Genomic DNA, 14,996 nt, shown 5'->3' with positions numbered 1-14,996 from the left:
ATGGATGGTCTGTGACGTAGCCAGACTGAACTTGAAATTCCTTCCAAGAAAGTACATTTTTATTTCATTCATTCATTCGAAAGGGAGGCTTGTGGGGGAACCCCCAATCAAATACCTAACTACTACTTACAATATCCAAACCTAACAACGAGCTCCTCATTCCCGATCACTCCTTCTTTCTACCAAATAATCCTCTCTTCTTCTTGCCCTTACCACCACTTCCCGTTGGTGAATTAACATCCTGTTCAAAAGTATTCTGATCTCCTGAAAACGAGATCACGGGGTTTTGACCAGCAATGGGGGGACGAGGTCTCATTCTGTCGTGATATTCGTAGTTTCTGCCGGACTCATAACCTGGAAAATCAGGACGTACCCTCCAACCTAAAGTCGGGGTCTCCAGTAGTTGTTTATAAGTAGTATCTCCAGTGATGGCATATTCAAAGGAACGGATCGTATCTAAAGGCCTCTCGTCTCTCGATCTGGCAGGATTGGAAACGTCGGGGTTATTGATTGGTTGTCCAAAAATGTCACGGATGTACTCTCCATCGCCCGACTTATTACTAAACGATTGTTGTCTGGCATGAGTGTAGTCCGTTGATTGTTCGAACGGCTGAGCCTCGTTGACAGCCATCAAGATGGGGTCGTGAATGTTGTTTGATCTGTACTTGAGTCTGTCCGTGTCGTCTTTGGTGACGTGAACTTTTGGTACTTTACCAACATCAGTTTTCTCTGATTTCTTTGAAAAAAGTCCCATTTTCCTCTTGAATCGGGTTTGATCTGTTCTATTTCAGATAGGCTGGTTATAAAGAGCGAAGGTTGGCTATGTTAACAGGAGTCTGATCAGTAAATTTGCGATCTGAAGGTCCACGGTGGTGTGTTTATGCAGAAAACAAAAAGACGAGAGATGAGATGGGCTGTGTTTTGTGGGACTACATCAGGGTGAGTGTCCCCTGCTAAACTTAGAATTTTTTTTTCTTCTAGTCCCCCATTTGTGGCTTACGTAATAAAGGCTTAGTTTCAGCTGTGAATCAAAACAACAATTGAAGGGGTGAGTTGTGGGGTGTGACGTTTTCGGCCTGCATTAAAGGAATTACGAGCGTGGTGTCAAACGGGACGCCCGCCCGCTTGGCGAAGGCTCAAAGATACGAACCTTGGCGGAGCGGAACCCATTTTGACCCAATAAATCAAAAGCATGCTGAATTCTGGTTCTGCTCACCCCAACTCAATATCGGAACTCTCGGTAAACTCTCGGGTCGGTGAGAGCATACCGAGGGTAAGGTGTTCTATCTCGCGATTCTTTCCCTTATCAGCAAATTTATTTACGCAGAGGTGCCTAAGGCCTATTGTTCGCGGCGGTTAACTCCCTGGCTATTGTCGCAGTAGAGATCTTACAATTCTAATCTTGCAACCACCACCCTTTTATGAACCCACCAAGATACATTGAAACGGTTTCAGCGACTTCGTCGAGTTCGCCAGAGATCATAGACAACCAGAATGTCAGCGTCCAAATCAACGGCGCAAAGCAGAGCAAAATAGTTATCACTAACGTCAATATTAATAAGGTTCACCCACAATCACAACAAAATAGAAACACAGAGCTTTCGAACTATACCATTTTGCCAGCTTTCGATCACGTAGAGTTCGACGCTAAAGTGGATCTGGACAATATGGACCAATACAACCCCAAAATCTACAAAGTTGTCACTTTGAACGCCTTGGAACAACATGAGGATCTCCCTTCGTACGATGAACTGACAACCACTGTGACCACAATCCAAAACATTTCTGATAAGGCTTCCATGACCCAGGATTCTAGCCTTCCAGCACCTGCGACTCATCCAAACAACAAGCAACGAAAGTCTAGACGGCTAGCTCCGTTCCTGGCATCTTTCACGGTTATCATGTGCCTGCTCTTCATTTCTCATAGGTCATGTTAACCTCGTTTGACTTAAAGCCTATATAACTTACATAGTTCTAGTTTAACCCCAAATACTTTGCATGGTGAGCAGCATGAACGTCTGTGAATGAAGAGATAAAGTAGTAAGAATGGTCATAGCCATCTACCAAGTTCAAGTCCACTTTTCCCTTGAACACAGAGTTCTCTGAAGCCTTCAAGAAGTTCTCAGGTAGCAGCTGGTGGTCCTTGAAGTAGAACGAATCACTCTTTCCAACGTGAATCAAAATGCTGGAATCTGAGGGGCCTTGGTATTTTCCAATCAATTCGGTTGGGTCGTACTGAGTCCAAGTGGACTTGTCCTGTCCCAGGTATCCAGAGAAGCACTTCTCACCCCATGGGGCTTTAGTGGGGTTGGAGATTGGAGAAAATGCGGAAACCGACTTGAATTTTCCCGGGTTTCTCAAGAATAACTGTAAAGCTCCGTAACCTCCCATGGAGTGGCCCGTGATTGAAATATTGTCAAAGTTTAGAATTGGGAAGTCAGCCTGCAATTTGGGTAGCAATTCCGAGTTAACATAACTGTACATTCTATAATTATCCTTCCATTTCTCAGTAGTGGCATCCACGTAGAACCCGGCACCGGATCCAAAATCATAAGAGTCGTGCTCTCCTTCGATGTTGAGCCCTCTGGGTGAAGTATCCGGGAAAACCACAGCAAAACCGTACTTATTTGCATATGGTTGCCAAAATGCCTTCTCTGAGGCATTGTTGGGAGTGCAAGTCAGACCACTCAAATAAAGTAGAACTGGTAATGATTTTCCCTTGGCTCCATTGGCAAAGAATTGAGCTGGAAGGTAGACGTTCACATCCATGTCAGTCTTCGTCTCATCGGACTTGTGTTGAAGTTTGACTAGCTTTCCCCCAAAACTTTGGATTTCAGCTGTTACCTTGAAGATTGAAGTAGTAATTGATGACATTAGAAAGATGGAATGAACGCTACAGCGAGGAAGAGCAATTGCTATATATAACCCCAGAGTATTGCTTAGGCTAAGTTGTCAAGATTGGGTAAACAATTCGAGAATCAAAGATTAAGTAAGAAGTGTTATGTTGTAGGCTTGAAGCTTCACGCAAGGAAGACTGGGAGAAGTAGTTGATTCCTGTGGTGATTGTCCTGAAATGACTGTGAGCGGGTCCGCCTAGAGTGTTGGATCCCTTTCAGTGTTTCCACTAATGGGGTCTACATTGCGTCCCAGATCGATAGACCAGGAGATCAATTAAACCCTACGCAAACTATAGGGCATGAATCAAGAGTATCAATTGGCATACTCGGATCATTTTCTACCGTTTCATACCAAGAGAAGATGGCAAAATGGGACTTCTGCGTTATCATGAGTTGGCTCCATCGGAATTTTCCACACTTCAGGTTTTTCAGATGTATTACCCTTTTGAGCCATTCACAATGATATCTTGGTATTTCAAACAGTTGTAGCTTTTACTATAAAAGTCACACCGATCACAACGTTTCATCAATGAAGATATGTTAGTTGCTGTTGCCCTAGTGTTGTTACTGTCTACAGGCTATGCTGGAATCGTCGCCATTGATACCGAATATGAGTTCACCATTGGTTTTCTTAGTACGATAGAAATAGGGTTTCCCCCACAAAGCATAACGGCTCAATGGGATACAGGATCGTCTGACCTCTTGGTCAATTCCGTGACAAATTCACAGTGTGCTCAGGACGGATGTAGCTTTGGTGCGTTCGCCTTCAACAAATCCACCACTTATTCCAATATAACAAACCCTAACAACCTTCATGTTCAGTTCTCCTTTGCAAGCGGCAGCGTGGTTGATGACAAACTTGTGAGTGACACTATTTTTGTAGATTCCAAGGTAATCCCACGGTTCAACTTTGCACTGGTATCGAAGGGAGACCTGTATGGTGATAATATTTTTGGTATTGGACCGAGAGGGAACCAGGGAACATTCGATTCCAATGGAACTCCAGCTTTCTATGATAGCTTTCCTTATCACTTGAAGGCCCTCGGTTTAATCAAACGACTGGCTTACTCATTTTACACTGGGCCCACCCAGGGAAAGGTAGTATTTGGAGGGGTGGATCATGGAAAGTACGATGGGTGCCTGGAGAAACTCGAGATTGTCCATGACAGTGCTTTTTACACACTGCTTGAGGCAATTGATGCTGATGATACTTCCGTCTTGGATGAGCAAATTCATGTTTTGTTTGATACTGGTACCGCCTTGACACTTTTTCCCAGCTTTATTGCTGAACAACTGGCTGATTTTTTGAAAGCTACATATTCGGACGAATACAATACGTTTGTAGTTCCCTGCGACCAAGATTTTGATTTTGAATACCTTCATTTTGGTTTTCGAAACATTAAGTTGTCGGTGCGCTTTAAGGATCTGTTTTTAGTCATTGACGATAGTGTTTGTGCTGTGGGGTTTGATCAAGGGGCAGATGCAAACAAGATAACCTTTGGGTCTTCACTTTTAAGAAACTACTACACGCTTTATGATCTAGATTCCAAAGAAATTTTGATTGCTGACGTCAAGCCTGATGGTCCAGACGATATTGAAATATTATCGGGTCCAGTTCAACGAATTTGTGATGAAAAGGGTGTCAGTAGCACTTCATTATGGAGTAGTCTGAGTATAGAGTCCACGATAGAACCAGACACTTTTACCACTAAGCCTTCTATTTCCCAGACACGGTATTCGACTAGCTCCATTGGACCTCAAAACATTTCTAACTCTTTAGGTGAATATCCTTCAGTTTCCGTCACTCTTTCTGAACACCATAACACTACTTCCATAGCCTCAAATTCCTCATTAGAAGGGAAACCAGCAACTCCAACTGTTACAGACCAGTCGTACCAGAATAATAAGACTACCTCTACCGTAATTGCTGTGAATTTGATTACCCATTCAACCACTCATTCAACCACTCATTCACCCACCTATTCAACCACTCATTCTAGTAATGGATCACGCTCAACTTTAGAGTACACTTCAACCAAGGAATCCTCGGTGAAAATGCCCTGTGCGTTGATCATCTCCGACACAATTCCGTACAATGCTTCCGGTGGGAATAGTAGTTATGGATCGTTAATTTCAACATCTACGGTTAACAATGTTGAAGAGAATAATTCAAACACTGTTAGACCAAGAAAAAGACAGACCTTCGTTTCGGGAACCACTTCCACGATACTACTCTATTCCTCAACTACGACCCAAGCATATCAGATGTTGTCCTCAACTTCAATCCCCCGACCATCCATAAAAGCCAGTTCAAATGCTGGTAGCCGCAAAACTTCAAAGACATTATTAACATTTATCATATTGTATATTTTTTAGTTCGTAAATCAATAAATCAAAACGCATTGTTCATTCTATATATCAACAAAGATTAAATCACTCTAATTCTAAGCAGAGCCGGAATACGTCCCCGCAACAAGGGTCTTTAACTCATGGACTGGTTTCCATTCTCCACTAGAGACATTATCGGAAGAAGAAAACGGATCATTGGTAACCTCTTGGTATTGCAAAGTAAATCCTGAATCAACCAACCTGGTTCCAAAATCATCATTAATCACAAACTTCACCAAACATCCAGTGTCTGCCTCTTGAGCCAATCCTGAAGTCATAAATCTTGCTATCAGTCGCTCTTCGTTAGTAGCTGTCAGCGTTATAGGGTTGGGGAAAGTCCAAGCAATTCTGTTCTTTTCCTTATTGAAAGAGCCTTGTGGTTTAGTGGCTGCTGAAGTTGCTTGCGCACCCTTGATTGAAACGGATAACGAGAAGTTACTAAGGGTGAGCCCTTTGAAGTCTTCTGGCAACGTGGCCAACAATTCTGGGGAGAGTCTGACTGAGATTATGACACTTGCCTGATGTTCCTCAAACTTCCACGTAGGAATAACAACAATTGGAGCAGCAACGTCATTCAGCAGATACTTCACAGCACCTAAAGTCTGGAATTGAATCTGTTGCACATCGGTTAGTGTAAACGAGTTCTCTGCATGTTGTCTCAGAATGTCATTGTTTAGTAAGTATTTGTCAGCCTGCTTTTTGCTATTTTGTAACGTAAAGTTGATATTCGAAGGCAAGGTATTATTTGCAGGATCCGTTATATATGAGAACGCAACTTCACCAACTATACTGGAACGAGTCTTAACACCATCTTTGAATGAAGCGTTGATTACTTCAGCAATACTTGCATTCAATCCAGGTGCCCTTAGCGAAGGATGTTGGAAAGGAGAACCTGCAGAAGTACCTGTCAAGTTAGGTTTAATACTGGAAGAACCTGTGTTTTGTACAGCAATTCCAGCGCCACCAATACGTACACTGCTAACATCTTCGTTGTTTGTTGCCACGGTAGACGCAAAACTTGGTTGTCTAGCCTGTGGAAGGTCATGGAACAGATGGGATTGCACTCTTTGGTTATTTCTAGGCACAGGAGGTGGTGGAACAGCACCATGACTTGAACGAGGAGGATTCAACGCAGATTCGCTGGTATAAGTGTGCCTCGATGTTGGAGGAGCTGGTGGTTGAGCAACTCCATACGACAGCTGAGCGGCATTTTCTTTCTGTTGTTGTTGTTGCTCTTGTTGTGGTGGTTGTGCATTCTGTTGTTGTTTTTTGGTTGTAAGGGTTCGAAAGAATAAAGAGAAGAAGGTTTTTCATACTGTGGCGATGATTGTTGGAGTTTGATAGGGGAACCAGGCGAAGAAGTCTCCACAGAAGACACATAATTATCTTGAGCAGTCTTTGGTATCTGTGGTTGAATGCCCAGCTGCTTAATTTCGGATTTCGGAGCAGCAACATTATTCTCCAAAGAATTTTGAATACTGGAAGGCCTTTCTTGCTTAGCTTCAAAGGATTGCTCACCGGCACCTTTATCATTCAGCGTGACTTCACGAGAAAGATGAGTTTGTTCCCTGGTTGCAGTTCGTCTTCCTACGTTTACCGAAGATTCTGACCTATTGTTTGAAACGAACGAAGAAGAAGTGCTTTCGGCAATGGTTCCCATATCAGGGTTTGGGTTCTTAGATTTTTTCTTCCTGCCGAATATAGATCCCACTTTAGACCGCAATTTGTGGTTTTTGGACGATGGTTCCTTTGCACTTTTGGAAGTAAATTTGCCATTAAAACCAAGAGGTTCTGCAGATGGCACTGGGGCAGTTTGCGGAGCAGAAGTAGCTTCACGACCTGAAGAGATGGAGTGGTGATCTTGGTTATGAGAACCAAGCTTTCCTAGTAGCTTTGAGGAACGTGAAGTCTTGTGGGTTCCTTGAGACTCAACATCAGTGTGGTCAACAGCAGTCTTCGAGTCCTTTCTCTTCTTGGAAGACAAGAGAATCTCTTTGGAACAAGCATCAGTGCTGAAACGAGATATTTCATCATCTGGATTGAAGTTCAAAGTCAGTTGAAGACCCTGTTCATTTTGTTTTTGGTAAAGTTGGATATTGTCCTGAACATTGGTTTCAAAGTTGGTGAAGGCATCCTTCAGCATTATCAATCTGTTGTAGTCATAGCTCTCAAAAATCTCAAACAAATATGGTGCTTTGGAAGACCATTCATCGTTCAACTCGTTCAGTCTCTCTTTCTCGCTTTCTTTGAGTTTTTTGGAGGAGTTCAATTCATCGATATTTGAAGCCAAGTCCTCTAAAGTGTTCAAACTGTCCAAACTTGAGTCAAAGTCTTGATTAAAAGTACGAATTGGCTTAACAATCTCAGATAGCAAGCGCCTGCAACCGCCCTCAGCAGCCTTATACTCCATGCCGACCTCACTATAAACTGACATCCACAACGGGTGAAGCAAACCCATAGCATTGACCAGGTCATTGTGATAAACATCGTTCCGCTTTTCAAACAATCCATTTCCACGAGCTAACAAACTGTTCAGGGAATTAGCAAATTGTTTTTTAATTTTATGGTAATCAGATAGCCATTGAGCCAAATCTTTATTGATATTCGTGACTTGGGTATGTCTCAAAACCAAACATTCGATGGCCTCTTTTGGGGGCTTGCTCACTAAAATAGTAGAAGAGTAATTGGTTCTTTCTTCCGACATTGTGAAGAGGTGGGCTGGTTCGGATATTGGGGAAGGGAAGGGAGTGTGAAATTAATGGAGGCTGGTGAGAAAAAGAGCCACGAGCGCGAAATAATACGATGCCCAAGGGTAATAAACATTTCCCCACACAATTAAAGAGGGAGTGAAAACTAGATTAAGATGTTTTTGTCATACTATTAAAGGTCTTCCACGATGGACTAAAACTAGTGGCAGCTGAAAGTTTGCCATTACTTATTTTGCATTTTCAATTTGTAATCCTCTAACAGGGTCTGTTGAATGTGTCTAGATACTCCTTGGTAGAAAAGAGGATTTCTGGGTTTCAGTGCCACGAGGAACTTCCTGGGTTCAATGGCAGAAGAAGTCGGGAATTTGTTAGATTTATTGGGATCCAACTCTGCCAGCATTTCTTCTGCTTTCGGTGGTCCGATTTCAAACAACAACAGCATTTTGCAAATAATGACATACATTTCCTTAAGGGCTAGTTTCGATCCAGAACACATCCTGGCTCCAGCTCCGAATGAAAAATGGAATAACCCCTTTTCGTTTGATATGAGTTTGCCTTCTTGATCCAAGTATCTTTCTGGATCAAATTCCATTGGATGGGAGAATTTCTTATCGTCGTGGTTGCCGTTCCAAGCGTTCATGAAAAGGGTGGTGCCTTGGGGGATGACGACGCTGTTATTCAATACAATGTCCCGTGTAGTATATCGGGGTAAGGATGTCGGTAGAACGGTGAAATATCTCAGTGTTTCATGAATCAGTGCCATGATATAATTACAGTTCGACTCTTCTTCGGAGTGACACCAAGCTTCCCAATAGTCGTTACCATGACATTTCAGTAATTCATTCACAGCCTTAGTTTGCAATGAAGGTCCTTTAATCGGATGTGAAAATTGACCCATCAGGTAATTTAGATTTAAAGCCGTGTTGTCCAGCCCAGCAGATACCATGGTTAAGCAGATACTTTGCAGCTCTGAAAAGGACAGTTTGGCATTGGTCAAATTGTGAGCCACAAGACTGGTATCCATGTTCCTATCATAGAACGACTGTTGATTTCTCATGTTAGTTCCGCACTTCATTTGACGCTTCTCGTTGAACTTTTTTTGTTCCATTTGGTTTATTGTGAACCTCATGAACTTGTCCATGTAAACTTGTCTTCTTTCTCTAAGGAGGTTAGCTTTCTTGTACTTATTTTGAGAGTTGATGTATCTTAGGATCGGGAAATAATCCTGCAAGTTGGAAGAGGTATGTGACCTTATCTTGATGATACTATTCTCAACTTCAATTATCTCGTCAGCAAGCTCCTTTTCCGAATGATCCAAGTCTAACTGATAGCCATACGTCATGTAAACACTGAGTTGAAGATGGAAGTACTGGAAAAACTTTAGCAAATCAGTTTCGTTACAATGGTTGGAGGCCAGATCTTTCATCAAACGGTACATTGCCAAGTCTGACTCCCTTTGAATTAGCTCATTATAACCATACAAGTTTTTGTAGTTCAGATGGCTTGCGATCGTCTTCTTCTTTCGCTTGAACGACTGGCCAAATGGGGTTGTCCCGATTGTATACAGTGCATTTTTGGAAAGTACCTTATGGAAAGTGTAAAGAACTGGTCTAGAGTTATTTGAACTGCAATTTTCAGTCCAGAGTTTCTGGATGGAGTCATAAGAATTAACAATAACTATCCGCTTGGTACCAATGCGAACTTGAAAGATGTCGTATCCGTACCTTTGGCACCACTCCTGGTATTTCAGATGTGGATTTGAGAGAGTATCAAAAGTATTGCCGAAGAAAGGAAGGCCTGGTATGCTAGGAATGTTTTTGATTTCAGAGTCCTGATTGAACACGAGACCGATAGATGACAAAAAATGCCATAGCATGATTACCAGGATACAGCTGAAGACAACTGTGATCCAAACCATGGTCACTATAGCAGAACAGAGTAGAGTTGGAGTTACTCCGCAGTTTTGTATTTCCCAGATGATCTCATGCGGCTGATCTTATACACATAGTATTGTCGTGCGAACGGAGTGTGAAGTATAAATATTATTAAATGGTTGGCTAATTAGTATTACAGTCTATAAAATCTCCTGTTTGAGCTTTGAATTGCTTGAAAGGGTCAGGATTGAACTATTGACGCTTTTGAGATCGTTGTCCCAAAAATGTTCTTTCTCTGACGTCTCTGGGTGTTGATGGCTTCCGTTGCTGTCTTCATAAAGCAGGTTCTTCAGGAATAGAGGAAGATACTTCTCTAAATTCGGGTTATTGAGCAGGGACCCAGATGTGGACTGGGAATTGGGTGTCTGTTGACTATTGTTCTTGGTGAGGTAATTGGAGTAGTAACTTATGAAAGAAGGGTTCTGACTGTTTGAGGAAGGGGCCTGCTTGAGGGTGTTATGGTAGTTGGGAAGAGGTGAGGAAGGTTTGTCGTGTTTCACTTTGTCCAGATCATCACGGAGCTGAGCAACGATTTGCTTTATGATTTTCAGGTCTTCCATAGAGTACTTTGAAAGTAAATCCTGTCCATAAAAGCTAGCCCGTTTACTTTTTCTCTGTCTCTTTTTAGCTCTGGGCTTGGTATTCAGCTTTTCATTTTCTATTCCCCAACTTTGAATAAGGTCTATTTTGTCTCTGTTAAGAACAGGATCCAGGTCGTCGTCATGATTCAGCTCATTGAGCAACTCAGAAACTTGTTTTTTCCTCCAGTTGTCGATCCTTGTGGTTAAATCCTGTTTATCATCTTCCTCTTCATAGTCGTAGTCGTCCACAACATGGGTCAAGTCGTTGATGATACTATCGTCGTCTTCTTCGTCCTCCACCTGAACGTGATTGTTCACTGGTTGCTCAGTATATTCTTGCTCGGCATCGTACACATCCTCACTGCTTCTCCTTGAAGACGACAAAATGTCGTCCTCGTTGTAATTGTAATAGTAATGATTTGAGTTTGTTCGCCGTATCCCGTCAGATGACGTTATCACGTATTCACCTTCAGCGTTCTCGGGAGAAAACAGGATCCATTCACTATTGTCGGTTAAAATAGACGACGTGCGAGGCCTCAACTGGCCCGGTGACGCTACATTGTCGCTGCGATTATTGCCACGGGCATTGACACCAACGGTACCCTTTGCTGTCTCTTCGTTCTTGTGGATCCGGTTTAAGCTGTTGGATGAATTAGAGCAATGCAACGAGCTGAGCTCGTTGTTGCGTTTTTGTACTTGCTTTCTGGAAAACATGATCAAAAATCCCAAGCAAACTGAATCTGACAATAAGGTTTAGTTGTGACTTGGTTTTGATAACTGATACGATGCCTGATTTCTCTTTCTTTGAAGTTGCAGAGAAAAATAAACAATCACTGGATGGCAGCCTGCTCTATCTTATATGTGAATTCTAAATCTTTTCTTTTGCTGGTGCTGTTGTGCGGCGTAATAAACAAAATAAGGTTTGGCCTCTATGGCTTTTGGGCGGATGCAGCAAGCGACCGACTATTAAACTTTTGATGGAAGAGAGAATTGCGGGTAAGCTAGGTTCTTTCTGCCCTGATGATGATCAAATCTCAGCTGTCTGCGTCCGCGTCGTCAAATTTTATACTCAAGAGTCGTCTTTAGGGACTGCTTGTAGGATCCAATAATGTTCCGATGGGAGACGGGAAGGCTATATATACCTTCCCACTGATCCGATTTGACTGAATCAGGGAGCTAAATGGCAATGGATCACGTGAATGATTGAGAATATTTTATCTTATCTTGCGAACAACAGACCCTTTTCTTAGTCATCTCGGAAAAATAGAATCCATAGTGCCGGTTGGTGTTCGGGAGGAATAGCGTGGAATTCATTTGAATGGCTAGATGAATTTCATGGTGGGGATATTTTAGCAGGGTGTGAAAACGTGTAACCAGGAAGAGTTAGACCCTCCATTGAGGAGTCGGCTCAGGTACCAAAATCCACCTTGATCCCTGTTCTTGGCCCGGGCGGAAGCCAAGGGGAATGAACCATTAGCAGTAAGTCACGTGGACACCAGAATTCAGTGCTTCATTCATGTCATGTGACCAGACGGTATTCTCAAGCCTGAGTTGAATGTTTCGACTTGGTGTTCATCTGTTGAGAATGGAGAGGAGGCCCTAAATGGAGATGTCAGGAAACAGGACTGATATTGGCTAGCACATTTGAATGTGAATTGAAAGTTGTGTGGAAAAGATGAGGTAGCAGGCATTTTTCCTGAACTGTCATCTTTAATATACAAACGTACCCTGTAACTGCTTCAATGCCCTACGATATGCGATGTCATATACTACTTCAAAATCTCCCCTTTAAATACCCTCTAAAGTTTCCAGTTTTCTACACAGAAACTTCAAACTTCATTCAACCCGTCTGGTCCGGGTTATACTACTGAAGCGCGTTTGATAGATGGCGCGCGTTTCGTCCATAATATTTGTCTTTCTCATACCTTATCAACTATAATGCTTCCTCTCATCGCCAAACGTTCATTCCACGTCACAGCCGCTGCCAAGCTGGCTAAAATGAGTATAATTGGAACCATCGGTACCGACTTAGTTCCCCAGGAAACCTCAAATGGAAAAAAATTTGTAAAGTACTCAGTTGCTGTTAACAACAAGAATAAGAATGGAGAACAGGTAACCTCCTGGTTCAACGTTGCTGTGTTCAACGACAAGCAAATTGACTACATGACCAAATACTTGGGAAAAGGTGTCAAGGTCTACGTTGAAGCTGACGCTACCAACACCCCATACGAAAAAGAAGGAATCAAGACTTACTCGTTTATGTTATTCCAGAATAACATCGAAGCTCTGAAGTACCCAAAGAGCCAAGATGAGTCCTCGTAAATAGACAGTGGAGTCGTGTAACTATTTTATTTCTTCCGTAATTGTAGTATGTAGTGACTAAAAAAATTGAAAAACTTGTATAGTGCTATCCGCGTCACACTTTATCATCTGGGGACCTCAGGATGTAGTTCATGTTGATAGAACCAAGACTCTTTTCATCATCTTCAAAGTGAGACGATCCACATATTAAATTGGACTTCCCGGTGTCTTCGTACTTTGTAAAGTGTGAACTTGCTATTTCTGTTCGTTCTTGATCTGAGAATTGTTCTTTGTACTCCTCTTCAAGATTCTTTCTGACGACTTTCCTGTAAAGGCCATGGATTCCTAGGAAAACAAGTACCCGTTTGTACATCGATACGGCTTCAGTTCCCAGCCCAAAAATAAGGAAAGTCGCAAACGTCAACAGTGGATAGATCCATCGATCGTATATTGGTTTCACAGAGTCATCCGGTATCACCAGCCCAATCCAAAGGTCTGGATCATGAATCTCCGACCAGCTAAAATGGGGAAGCGCATATCGCACGTCCACAACAAAAGTGTAAATGGAAACGGGCAGCATTATCAGTATCACCATGATGCAAAACACCAATAAACGACAGAACCGTCGAAGAGTTAATCCTGAGTTTGAGCACTTCATTAAATCAGAGGCATCTTTCCTCCTCATGAAAAACTGGTACAACGTCAACCCTGCAAAAACAGAGGCAAATAAAGAAGCTATGACTAACCACACGGAGTATATCAATATGGTAACGTACGACTGGGCAACAACTGCAACACAACCTGAGTACTTAAGCACAAAAAACCTAAATACCTGAACAATGTAGCTCAGACCGATCAAGACTACTGGCAGAGTCCAGCAGCTGACCAAGTCAATGGCTATCTTCTTCTTTGTTGACATGGACATCCACCTGGAAGTGAACTCAGATCCACTCAAGACGACCCATAAATTAAAACAAATGGCAGCAACACAGGATAAAATTCCCGGAACAGCACCTGTGTGTAGTTTTATCATCACATCACACCATCCATAGCCATCAAAAACAGTCATAAAATTACCCCACGACCATATGGAAGCACTGACTAAAATTTCCAAATTCATAAGAAATAACCACACAATCAAACTTAAGGCAGGAATGTTTCTACTCATTCCGTGCCATACGAACAATGGAACGGTTAGCACCAGTCCTAAGGAGGACAATACTATCAAAGGTACTCCAAATCCCATTCTCTGCTACTTTGAAACGTCATTATCCGGTTTCTTGGGCTGTAATATAAAGACTTTGGCCCATGTTTTAAGTCCTCCCTTTGAAGTCCCAAAAGGGAAATAAATCAGAAATTTCAGTAGTTTGATTGACATAGAACAAGATAAAGGCCAATCCCAAACACAAGATAGATGCTCAACCCCAGAGACGACATGTAGCCGTACCGAGAAATGTGCTTGTAGATCTCATCATGGTACGTGTGTGATGAATCATCTCTGTGCTTCACTGTTCTCAGATAAGTGTAATCGAGGACCTCAGTTTTTATAATCGCTTCCAAATCAACACTTTCCCTGAGAGGTTGAAACATCTCATTATCCCGTTCCCGCTCAGAGTAACAGGCTTCCTCAGAGTACTGAGCCGCTTGTTTGTATTGGGTCATCATGGTCAACATGATAGCTACATTGAAGAGCCAAAGTAGTGGAAGAAACAGGCCAAACATGAAGAACTTTGGGTCGTTAGTAAGCTGGTTCCGCACAGAATTAGACTTTAGTACTAACATGGAACACTAGGCGGTGGCACTGGGTGCCAATTCGACATCGTCTACAAGAACAAAGATAGTTGGAGTGGTAGATAGTGCCATTGATCTTGATTGTCTCAGAAAACATCATTGGTTTCGCCACGTTGAAGTGCAAAGACGAACTAGAGATCAGGAGCTGGATCCATTGTTTTTATAAGGACCACATTGATCTGTTTAAGAGTAGAATCAAGTTCTACCTGGATGTAAGACATTGAGTAAAGGGGTTACCTGTTTGGGTATCTAACAATGGTACAGGTTTGGGCAGTGCGAACGAAAATTACATGAGGCGTAAGGTGTTGGCTGGGGAAGAGCTGACCTGTCGCTAACGAGAGATCATTTTGGGCCAGAAGTGATCTTAGGTTACTCTAGAGTGGCTCACATATCCGT

The 14,996-nt window shown here is 42.5% G+C and overlaps 10 protein-coding genes across 10 annotated transcripts; 3 read left to right on the top strand and 7 right to left on the bottom strand.

The window, feature by feature from the left end:
* Positions 1–166: 166 nt before the first annotated feature.
* Positions 167–754, bottom strand: PAS_chr3_1232 (uncharacterized protein; the record flags this gene model as incomplete). Its single annotated transcript, XM_002493057.1, has 1 exon — positions 167–754. One exon carries the CDS (start codon positions 752–754, stop codon positions 167–169), a length of 588 nt encoding a protein of 195 aa, XP_002493102.1.
* A 667-nt stretch (positions 755–1,421) lies between these two features.
* Positions 1,422–1,937, top strand: PAS_chr3_1231 (uncharacterized protein; the record flags this gene model as incomplete). The annotated part of the gene is made up of 1 exon (XM_002493056.1): positions 1,422–1,937. The coding sequence occupies one exon, from the start codon at positions 1,422–1,424 to the stop codon at positions 1,935–1,937; it is 516 nt and encodes a 171-aa protein (XP_002493101.1).
* Positions 1,938–1,974: 37 nt separating this feature from the next.
* PAS_chr3_0867 (Non-essential intracellular esterase that can function as an S-formylglutathione hydrolase) lies at positions 1,975–2,874 on the bottom strand (the record flags this gene model as incomplete). The annotated part of the gene is made up of 1 exon (XM_002493055.1): positions 1,975–2,874. One exon carries the CDS (start codon positions 2,872–2,874, stop codon positions 1,975–1,977), a length of 900 nt encoding a protein of 299 aa, XP_002493100.1.
* Positions 2,875–3,434: 560 nt separating this feature from the next.
* On the top strand, positions 3,435–5,273 carry PAS_chr3_0866 (Aspartic protease, attached to the plasma membrane via a glycosylphosphatidylinositol (GPI) anchor; the record flags this gene model as incomplete). The annotated part of the gene is made up of 1 exon (XM_002493054.1): positions 3,435–5,273. The coding sequence occupies one exon, from the start codon at positions 3,435–3,437 to the stop codon at positions 5,271–5,273; it is 1,839 nt and encodes a 612-aa protein (XP_002493099.1).
* Positions 5,274–5,341: 68 nt separating this feature from the next.
* On the bottom strand, positions 5,342–7,989 carry PAS_chr3_0865 (Protein with a potential role in actin cytoskeletal organization; the record flags this gene model as incomplete). The annotated part of the gene is made up of 2 exons (XM_002493053.1): positions 5,342–6,519; positions 6,636–7,989. 2 exons carry the CDS (start codon positions 7,987–7,989, stop codon positions 5,342–5,344), a joined length of 2,532 nt encoding a protein of 843 aa, XP_002493098.1.
* A 227-nt stretch (positions 7,990–8,216) lies between these two features.
* PAS_chr3_0864 (Hypothetical protein) lies at positions 8,217–9,911 on the bottom strand (the record flags this gene model as incomplete). Its single annotated transcript, XM_002493052.1, has 1 exon — positions 8,217–9,911. The coding sequence occupies one exon, from the start codon at positions 9,909–9,911 to the stop codon at positions 8,217–8,219; it is 1,695 nt and encodes a 564-aa protein (XP_002493097.1).
* Positions 9,912–10,067: 156 nt separating this feature from the next.
* PAS_chr3_1230 (uncharacterized protein) lies at positions 10,068–11,222 on the bottom strand (the record flags this gene model as incomplete). The annotated part of the gene is made up of 1 exon (XM_002493051.1): positions 10,068–11,222. The coding sequence occupies one exon, from the start codon at positions 11,220–11,222 to the stop codon at positions 10,068–10,070; it is 1,155 nt and encodes a 384-aa protein (XP_002493096.1).
* A 1,224-nt stretch (positions 11,223–12,446) lies between these two features.
* On the top strand, positions 12,447–12,830 carry PAS_chr3_0862 (Single-stranded DNA-binding protein essential for mitochondrial genome maintenance; the record flags this gene model as incomplete). Its single annotated transcript, XM_002493050.1, has 1 exon — positions 12,447–12,830. One exon carries the CDS (start codon positions 12,447–12,449, stop codon positions 12,828–12,830), a length of 384 nt encoding a protein of 127 aa, XP_002493095.1.
* A 94-nt stretch (positions 12,831–12,924) lies between these two features.
* PAS_chr3_0861 (uncharacterized protein) lies at positions 12,925–14,055 on the bottom strand (the record flags this gene model as incomplete). Its single annotated transcript, XM_002493049.1, has 1 exon — positions 12,925–14,055. One exon carries the CDS (start codon positions 14,053–14,055, stop codon positions 12,925–12,927), a length of 1,131 nt encoding a protein of 376 aa, XP_002493094.1.
* Positions 14,056–14,168: 113 nt separating this feature from the next.
* On the bottom strand, positions 14,169–14,591 carry PAS_chr3_0860 (Hypothetical protein; the record flags this gene model as incomplete). Its single annotated transcript, XM_002493048.1, has 1 exon — positions 14,169–14,591. One exon carries the CDS (start codon positions 14,589–14,591, stop codon positions 14,169–14,171), a length of 423 nt encoding a protein of 140 aa, XP_002493093.1.
* Between the last annotated feature and the right edge of the window lie 405 nt (positions 14,592–14,996).

Source organism: Komagataella phaffii, chromosome 3 (assembly GCF_000027005.1).
Source record: "Komagataella phaffii GS115 chromosome 3, complete sequence".
NCBI lineage: Eukaryota > Fungi > Ascomycota > Pichiomycetes > Pichiales > Pichiaceae > Komagataella > Komagataella phaffii.
Note: the sequence above shows the minus strand (reverse complement) of the source record. Positions and strands in the feature narration are given on the sequence as shown.